The sequence below is a fragment of the Corapipo altera genome, unplaced genomic scaffold (genome assembly GCF_003945725.1).
Source record: "Corapipo altera isolate COAL_440 unplaced genomic scaffold, ASM394572v1 1, whole genome shotgun sequence".
Taxonomy (NCBI): Eukaryota; Metazoa; Chordata; class Aves; order Passeriformes; family Pipridae; genus Corapipo; species Corapipo altera.
Genome location: NW_020884873.1, coordinates 11,326,406 through 11,336,358, shown reverse-complemented (window position 1 = coordinate 11,336,358; position 9,953 = coordinate 11,326,406). Strand labels below are relative to the sequence as shown.

The 9,953-nt window shown below is 37.2% G+C and overlaps 1 protein-coding gene across 1 annotated transcript; it reads right to left on the bottom strand.

The window, feature by feature from the left end:
- Positions 1-2,431: 2,431 nt before the first annotated feature.
- Positions 2,432-9,460, bottom strand: SPIC (Spi-C transcription factor). Its single transcript, XM_027667302.1, has 5 exons — positions 9,442-9,460; positions 8,720-8,813; positions 7,156-7,268; positions 6,157-6,265; positions 2,432-2,859 (listed from the first exon to the last, which is right to left on the bottom strand). The coding sequence occupies exons 1-5, from the start codon at positions 9,442-9,444 to the stop codon at positions 2,432-2,434; spliced, it is 747 nt and encodes a 248-aa protein (XP_027523103.1). The 5' UTR covers positions 9,445-9,460.
- Between the last annotated feature and the right edge of the window lie 493 nt (positions 9,461-9,953).

Genomic DNA, 9,953 nt, shown 5'->3' with positions numbered 1-9,953 from the left:
GTGTCTTGGAGTACAGCTATGACTTTGCCCTGACTTTACTGCAGTACTGTACATCTTAGAAATGGGCACAGTCTCGAGTTAAAGACATTGAAAAACAGCAAATCCACCACATCCCCTGGTGTATTGTTTCCGTGGTTATACACTTGCACAGTTTAAAACAGCTACACCTTATTTCAGACCTCAGTAAGCCTAAGTCTGCACTTGAGCCATATGGCAATCTTGTGTTTTTGCTTATGATTTAACCTTCCTCTACTAGATTCAAGTGTCGTTGACAGTCAAGGATCTTTTATGTTTGTAAGCTCAGTATCAGTTACACAGTTAAATATCCACAGAACTACAGTAGCAGCTTCTAAATCCTCATATTTGATTGGAAAGGCAGAAGTTGGGAGGCCATGTATCTTTCTTCAAAGAAATCACTTTTTGACATTGTTCATCCCCATGGTTAATTCCTGGGGCTGAAATCATTCTCCTTCTATCCACAGATACTATGACTGCTTCATTTCTACTCTACCTGAATTTCCTTCAGTTCTTATTCTCCCTTATGCTCTTCTCTTTCAGCTCTCTATTGTTCTCCCAGCTGCAACTGTAGCATCTCACCTGGTTACCAGTTTTACAGGAAGAAAATACTAATGTTTGTACCTAAGTTAAAAAGATAACAAATAGTCTGAATAAGTATTTATTTCCTTAACAAGTAGATGAATCTAAACATACTGATTAAGTTAGCTTTTTACACTGATTTAAGTAAGCATTTTACACCAAGTAGGCTCTTATTTACAAGAGTGTATGTTACCAGTGTGCAACAGGTGACAGATGGGAAGTAACTAAGCTGTGCAGTTTCTTGGCAAATTTATGTACATTATGACAGTTGGAGGATTGTATTTACATATGTGCTCACATAGTGAAGGATCCTAACTGAAAGACCTCAGTCCTTTGTAAGAGCTAAACTTCCACTGCATTCAGTGCTACAGCAGGATTCAGATTCAGTTCTATAAGACCAGATGCATTCTTGTGTCTTTTATGTAGCAATGTTTATATTTTTATAAGACACTCCACTCGAAATATTACCAATGCAGTTATGACCTTCTTATTTTGGCAAATGTTTACTGACATAAAATCTCTTTTTAGTGCTATTTAACATGCTTCGTATTTCAAAGAGCAGACATCTTTCATCTTACCAAAGTACTACTTCTAAACCTCGAAGCAGAGTGTGTTGCATTGTGTCTGCTACATAAAATTACATCCCTGTACAAGTAGGCAGGAGTCAGAGCAAGGGTCAACTATCAAAGTCATTGAATTTCATCAAACATATCAGGTCACCATTTATACCTCTCCACAGAAATTAATTTGTCTTTATTAATATCCAGGTCTGCACTTATTTGAAGCAAAATGCAGAACTTGGAATCAAACAAGGTTGAATGGAAATATCTTAGCACAACAGACAACTGATATGATGATACAAGTTGATCAGGTAACAGAAGTGTGAGAAAAAGTAGATTTATAGGTATTCTCCTGGAATAAGTGGCTACTACTCTATTTTTACCTAACTGTAGTTCTTCTTCCCCATGAAGAGACTGTAAAATCACTGAGCCTTTCAGCTACATTCCAATGTAAGAAGAGAGCTGGAGAAGTGAAATTGTATCTATATGTATAAAGTTATAACTCCTAAAATACATGACAAAGCTATGTTTGTTAGGTGAGTATGGAACTGCTGGTTAAAAGTGGAGTTTCTCATATTAGTGGGGGAAGAACTGTAAATAACTTCATGAAAAGCACAATCCTTTACTAACTCTCCCAATGAATCCACTGCCAACAGTGAAATGTGCATCTGGCAATCCTAGTACTACACCAAGATCTGTGTTAGAATGTGTTAATTTAAGTGATTATGGATTAAAAACTTGGTCAACAGGTGCACCCTCATGCTGACTCTACCGTTCAGCCAGGCATTCACTCAGAAAATGTCTTTTAATAAAGAACATTGATGAAAAAAGCAGACAGTAGCTTCATGCAGTTGATAAACCTCTTCCTTTTCTAGTTTAGGGAGTGCAGCAACTATGGCAAAACATCATCTAAATTCTGATCGGAAATATGCATAAAACTTCTGATGAGTTTTTTCAGGATGAGATCTTTGGTGTCCACTAACAGACAAAAGCCTTGATCCTAATCTTGGATATACCATCTTGAAACTACAGTAATTCCTTTGATTAATGTCATAGAGAATAGAATGTGTCCCACAGCTGCTAGTTTTCTTCAACATTCAATGACTGTATATCATTAACTTCAAAAGGAACAAAACTAGGCAAACATAATTTTTTAAACCCTCCTCTTCATGTATCATGTATGATATCTTAAAGGAAAAGCTATGTAGAGAGAAGAGTTTCTGTGCTGGAAAGTATTGCTGGATAACAAAGACCTGTTTATGTGAAGGATAAGTCTAGTTGTTAGAATGCTGCAATGCATAACCATTGTTGTACATGTAATTATTGTAACTGGTCCAGTCATCTGCATACTGATATTCTTGATTAGACTGAATGTAGGGGTGATAAACTGTTTCTTTTCCTAAGAAATAAGATGGAGCAAGTCTCTTTAGAACAACAGCACTGAACTGGTATGTCAGCTTCCTACGAATTTTAATTATTTCACCTGTTCTTCCATAATTCCTCAGTGCTCTGGCCATCTTCTGGTACGTCATGATCTTGCGGTTTCCCTTTCTTTCTCCCCACAGTTCTGCAAGTTTCTCCTTGTTTTTGGAGACAAACTGGAAGACACCATTTGGCTTATCCACCCACTGGATGCAGTTTGCCATGGCTGGATCATACAAAGACTCATGGAGGTATTCGAACAGTCGAAGTTTTTTTCTACCTATAAAGAAATCAAGTACAAAAGGTCAGAACAGAACTCATGCTTGTTTTAAAGGATGAGCAGTTGTCTTTTTCCTGGAAAGGATCTTACAGGCAAAAGCATGGCTTAACCTATTACCCTGTCCCAAATTAAAAGATCAGTATAAACTATTCAATGGAAGACTAGTGACAGCAAATGGGATCATTATTCTGAAACATGTGGTGACAGAAAGGGATTTGGTCATTAGAGTTTCAAGAGCAGGTTATTTGGGGATCATGACAAATATCTGGTGACTTCACTGTATCGTAGGTCTCAGAAGCTGCTTTCAGTAGTCTTCAGACACATGCTGTGCAGATGCACAGTGAAGGAACACACATTAGGAAATTACAGCCTCAGACAGGGTGGGAAAGAGGTTCTGGAGAGCCAATCAGAATGTTTTTGAATAAATGGTTTCCCTGTTTATTCAAAATTCCAAGATTTTGAGATGGCTCAGTTTTGTCAGGTTTGATCCAAGAATGTTTTGGGGATGCAAGGTAGTCCTCGATATAAGAAACGGTGTGTGGGTGAGCAGGAAAAGCAGGCTAGTTTTTAAGCAGAAACCTCATGTAGTCAAAAAGGAGCTAGACCTTCTGGTACTCTGTATTTTTTTTTTTTTTAAATCTGCAGAAATGTCAACTTGCATTCCCACGCAGGATAAAGCAAGCTTAGTAACTAAGTTTTTCTCTCCACAGGCTCAGTTTTCAAACTGAAGTTTACTAGTGAGGCTTATTTAGTTTCGGTTAGATCTTGTGGATCCTCCTCTCTGAAGTATTTCTAGTTCCTTTCACAAAGCCAAGGGTGATCAAGAAGCTGCTGTAAGAAGGAAGAATTTAAGATTATGAGACAAAGAGGAACATTTTGCAGAAAGGAGAATCTATGCAGAGGGACATCTTCCACTTTAACTGAAGTGCAAACAAGCAGCTGCACCTAGAGTTCATAAAGTCTTGTCTTGTGTGGCTATTTTAAACTAGGAACAGGGGAAAAGTAACAGTTGCTAAGGAACACTGAGGTCAAAGACATCTGTCAGGGATGACAGTAATTCTGTATCTGGTGATAAGGAAAGAGGGGAGAAGTAGCAGTCGGACTGGGAAGAAGAGGAGCCTGAAATCAGAGGTACTTTCCAAAAAATTAATAAAGTTTCATTATCTAAATAAAAATTGGCCTGTGACTGGAAGTACATATGCTACTAGAAATACATACAATATTATCGAGACAAGAAGTTTAAAAGCTTGGTCACAGTAGGCAATTCTTAGTAGGTGAGCTCCTTAAGTCCTCTCTAACCTTAATTATCCTATAAACCTATGGTAGAACAAATAAGATCAGAGGAAAATCCACAGACTACTGTGGACTGAGTTTCTGTGTGAAAAGGATAGCGTGGCCATATCTACCGCAGCATCTGATTTCATGCTCTCTGCCCTCTTAAGTTCAGCTGTCATTTCTGCCCGAGCTTTCATTTCTAGATGCATCGCCTCTAGTTGATGTCTTGGTTGGAGAGGGTAAGAGTTTGAGTGGGGGTTAGTTTACAGACCTGTGTTCTGCACCCCATTGCATAAGCTAGCACTGTTTAGTGCCAGGCCCTAAACATCAGCCTAGGCTAGCAGGGGAGTGCCTGCAAGTTTCTTATGTGAGGACTGGAGAGAAGCAGGTTCCTCCAGAAGGTGTTTCAGAGCATCTGCATTAAATTTCTGTGCTAAATTGTCCTGAAGCAGCCTAATTCTCTTGGGGAGAATGTGACTAATTCAAACACATTTCTGAAGTACCTCCCTTGAATGCCTCCACTCACTGAGCTTTAGTTCAGATCATGGAATGGTCTCAATGTGCATGAATAGGACCCTTTTCAGAAGAAACCTAGCTCAAATGGTATGCCTTCCAGAAGCATATCTAAGTCAGCGCAGCTTTCAGAACTTGTGGCTAGCCTAGAGATTGCCCTAAATAAACCTTTGTGAAACACTTTAAACACAGGATTTGGGCCCTCAGTACTGACTCTTTCATCTACAGATATATTCCTAGAGGGCCAAACTACTTGCTAGCGTACAGAAAACTTCTCATGTGTCAATAAGAAACTAAGAGGACTACATTTATTTAGGTATAGTGGAAATAGTCCCCTAAATCACAGTTTCTAGCAGGAATATCACCATGGACACAAAGAAACCCATAAGAGGACACAAAATAACCCCATAAGAATAGTCAGTTACTCTAATAATTTCTGCAGTATTGCCTTCTGGGAAAGATTGGCAACAGAAATAGGAAAAGAAATAGGAGATAGGAAATGAAGTTTAACACAGCAGTAACAACTGAAGGTGAAATCAGATACTGACATGCAAAATTCCCCAGTGCAACACTGGGTAAGACATAGAAAAGCAAAATTTCTGGATTGAAATGTTCTCATTTGCAATGGTGAATTTCAGATACCTGAAGTACAGAGCTTAAAAAAGAGGCTAGTCTTCCCATCATCCCAAAGAGTCTGTGGTAGTAACAGTAGTAGTAGTAGTAGTAGTAGTAAGAGTAGCTATTAAGCAACAGAGACCACATTGTTCAGCATCAATGGGAAGAGACAATACCAAAAACCGACACTCTGTGGTTAGTGCTGAGAGAAGGGGATTTCAAAAACCGGCTAAACCAGGAAGCTACTCAAAAGTAGGTGCAACAGCTCAGAGCGGAAGCTGTGGAAATCTCATCTAGCAGTCATAGAAAGGATGCTGTGTCCCATTAAAAAAAAAAAAAAAAAAAAGTAACAAATAACGACTAATGTCACCCAACATATTTTTTGTAAAATAGATATCCATAGATATCCATTTAAGTAAAGTCAACTGAAAGGAGCAGAAAAATAGCTATAAAAATGCACACTGGAAGAGACAAAAGCTAAAAGGTAGTTTGAAAAGCAAAAAAAGTCAGTCATAAGTCAAGTGCAAAAATATTCATGTATGCAAAAAACTTCCAAGAAAATCACTGCTTGTTGAATTACGTGAAATAAAATAAGTTGTGTAAGTCCATTACAATGTTATTGATAGATAAGATTTATTTTTCTGCATCAGACTTCATCCCAAATGATTTGGAGTGAAAAAATCCCTGGTTTGTTTTTCCAGGTACTAAACAAGGACAGAATAAGTTAATAATAGATTTATCAAATCTTATAAGATTTAGCAGATGGGAACTACTAAATGTTAACTTATTTTTTCCTGTTGAAAGTGAAAAAAAAATTAAGAAAAGGAGAAAGCATGATTTGCCAAGAGATTTTTTGAAGTAGCATAATGTTCAAGATATTAGCTTTTTACAGACCTTTCCCTGGTTTTGGCTGGCCACCAGCAGCATGCATCACTTGACTTTCTGGAGTATTCTGCAGTGTATGGTAGACAGTCTCATCTGCATAAAAATCTGCTGCACTGTTCTTCAAGAATTAAGACAACAAAAGGTTACTAATAGAGTCCATTCTCAAAAGAAAAAGAAACTTGTGGTGACTAATTGCCTGAAGCCTTCAAAATGCAACCTCTCATCACCTCATCCACAGAAGAATTTTCTCAGCCAGGAAGGCAGGTTTACCAGTAAAAAGCAGCACTAATTTATGTCCAAAGGCAAGATCTGCCCATCAGAGGAGAAACTACAAAGGAAAACAGCGTTATTGCCCCACTCTGAACCTTTAACCCTTCTGCTGGAAGCAGAGGAGGAACAGTTTCCAGAGTTAATAAAAGACGGGCCACCTGGACAGTGTCCCCTACAGACTCTGTATTTCCTGTGTCATGTTGTCACTAATCTGCTGGTTGAAAATGGGCTTTTGTGGAATCTATTATTTCCCCTGCATTTTCCATCACTCCTGGAGGCCATACTCCCAGTGTTTTTAATAATGAATATGGCTGAAGCTGAGCTCAGGGTCCTGATAATCATGGTCTTTCCAGAACTTTTAAAGCAAACAGCTGTTGGAGAAATCAAAGTTGTGGTATTTTTTCACAGTGGCAGAAGATATGTTGAGGTTGGAATTTGTTGTTCTCTGCCTGTTCCAAGGCAACACTAAGAAGCCCTTTTCCCTTCATAGTAGAAGGTTTGTTTGTTGGTTGTCATGTGACGTGATGAACCACAGAAGAGCACCAGAGGCAAAGATGACTCCTAAAAATATACTATTAATCATGTTTTTCAAATATTTCCCAGGGAAGTTTCATCTGAATCATGCCTGACTAGACCAAATTCCTGTTAGTGTTAGCATAAAGATTTGTTTCAGGAATCACAAATGAGTAACCAATATTCCAGTTATATCTGACTATTACTGGTAATGAGTTCACTTACAATCACATTCCTCCAGCTATACCCTTGCTCCTCCGTAGATGGTGCCACACAGTAACTGGGACTTGCTCGGAGGTGGTGGTGATGGTTGATCACAGTAAGGCAATTTTTATAACCTGATAATTAGGAGGAGGGAGCAAAAATCAAGTGAGTAAAAGGAAAAGAAGGAGGGGAAAAGCAATTTTTTAAAAATAAAATGTCAAATATTTCATAGCATCATGAAATAGTTTGTTTACTACAAAACGGAGGGCAAACAGATCACCAAACTTAATGAATTGGATAATTAGAGACTTATAATACATGTAAAAAGGAAAAGGGACTGTCATGCAGTTCTGCAGGCCATCAGGACTATGCAAGTCAGAGTCTCCAATCATGAATGAAGTAAAGCAGCATCAGAGCATCTGCAGAGCCTGAAAGAATGACACGGAAGGAACCTCAGCACTTGGGATGTTTAAAAGAAGCAGAGGAGAACACTGGACTAAATAAACTTGGAAAAAGTTACACTCTGCAGGTGGTCAAAAGAAGATTTTGGAGGGGATGAGTACAGCAATTGCAAGTGGAAATGCGAGTGCAGCTGTGGGACATACTAAACAATACCTAACTCCATTGGCCCTAACAACAGATACAGGCAAGAACATTGCAAGTAATTATACATAGTGAACCCTTCAACATGTATAAATTACCAGGGCAGTGGAGCCAAAAATTTGTTAGCAACAGCTGAAGATAGAAACTGATCAGTCTTCTTTACATTTCAGTTCATAATAGATAAATGTAAATAAACTTCCTTGTATGAAACGCATTTCACACAAAAGAGAGGAGATGTTTTGTTACGGACTTAAGAGAGTTCGTGATGCAGCCCCCTATTTTCCTTTCCTTCCATTTCTGTTTACAATGTGAAAACATCAAACACAGATTTTAAATTTTATAGTAATTTAACTGCCAAAACCTTGCCAGAACTGGAACAATTTACAGCTTTATTGCACTTTAAATTTTCTAAGGTATAAAACTCTTGAAGCTAAGGAAAATAATGTTCTATTAATTATCCAGACTCAAACTATCATTCCTGAATAAAAGTATTTAAAATTTATATATTAATGTAAAAAAAGTTAAATGTGGAAATTAATTAATTTCACTTGCTGGTGCTTTTTTTTGGTTTGGTTTGGTTTTGGTTGTTTTGGGTTTTTTTTGTATTGGAGTTCATTGTTACATGAGTTTATTCATAGCATAGCAGAAGGGCATTTTTAAGTTAAAGCATCAAAACTGGAAAAAGTCTGTTGCACTATGGTCATGTATCCTCTGATTATAGGAAATCTGATCTCAATGCACCTGGACTAGTACTAGGGGGCAGGAAGAGAGGGCTAGTCCAACAGTTTCCCTGTGCTGTGACCCAGAAGATGCTCACCACATTGGGCAGTACTAATAGAGGGGTGGAAACACTCCAAATATTCTTCTTCCGTTTCATCCTCCCAGAGCATCTCTCTGCTATCCATCAATCCACTCGAAATTACTCTCCTACCTATATGTTTTAAGGAAGTGGTAAATGAAGTGGAATAAGGGTCTTTTTTACCTGGTGAATACTGCATTTCTCTGTCAGAGTGCTGCTGCAGTACTTCTAATGCATCTTCAAAAGCCTGGCCCAGGACATCTTGGTCAGGAAAACTCTGCAAGAACAATTTTCTGTTCAGGAACCAGAAAAGACCAGGCTGGTTCTTTCAGCATTGTCAATCAGCAAATCCCAAACAAATACAGTGTTTGTATAGAATACACATCCTCCTGAAACAGGCATTTTGCAGGCACTGAGGCATTATCATAATTTTTTACTATTATGAGAAAGTTCTCACTCCTTTGAGAAGTCTGTTTGAGGTCAGTGGGACAACTCACATGGGTAACATTACTCACTTGGTCAAATGTTTCAAGGTTCATTTCCTTAATTTGTAACAGAAGTTTACATATAGGGTGTTTATACTGCTTGAGAGTTTTATGGTCTGTAATACAGAAATGTATGTATCAATTGTCTAACATGATCTATTAAGCCAAAGTTATCATTCAATATCATTGACCTGACAAAAATTATTATGTATAATTTCTGAAGCAGTTATATAGAGAAAATGCTACACTATGTCAGTACAGGAAACCAAGTGTGGATTTTCACAAAATGGTTTATTATAATTTTAGAATACCTTGTTCTAAAAAGCTAGAAAATCCTGCCATGTTTGAGCTTGACTAAGAGTCTACTGTAGTATTTGAAACACTCAATAATGAAAAAGAATAAAAGTATTGTAGACTTACCATTATTTAGATATCAAAACTTGAATGCTGTTGAAAATAAACAATATTTTTAAATGATACGTTTCAAAACAAAAAATAATCCTCTGAATATAAATAAAACCAACTAAATGAAACAACTCAATACTATTTCCAATTATGAGGTAAAATATTTTTAATAAAACAGATAAAAGGGATTTATTTTTAGAAGGTAGTATTTAAATTAAATTAAATGCTTGTGACATTGTATTTTGATTTTTAAAAATTAATAGTAGTTTTTGCAACTAATCTTCCAGTTTCATCAAAACTGTAGCTGTTTAATTATTATCTACATCAATTTAAATACATTTTTTAAAGACATTATGAAGTGAAAATGTGTTGCTGTTGACATTGAGTCTTACTTAGCATAACTACTAATTTCCCAAAGAAAATACTAATTTGCACTAAATGCAACTGTTTAAGTTCCTTTGGTTCACAGCCAGTTGAAATAAATTTAGTTTTTTTTCTAATGTGGACTAGCATATGACTGTATTTGA

Excerpts from the sequence above, each read along its gene's own strand:
- SPIC (XM_027667302.1), bottom strand. Across the intron at positions 7,269-8,719 it reads AGAAATGCAGTATTCACCAG|GTTATAAAAATTGCCTTACT; the intron begins GTAAAAAAGACC and ends CCTAATTATCAG. Across the intron at positions 6,266-7,155 it reads ATAGCTGGAGGAATGTGATT|AACAGTGCAGCAGATTTTTA; the intron begins GTAAGTGAACTC and ends TAATTCTTGAAG.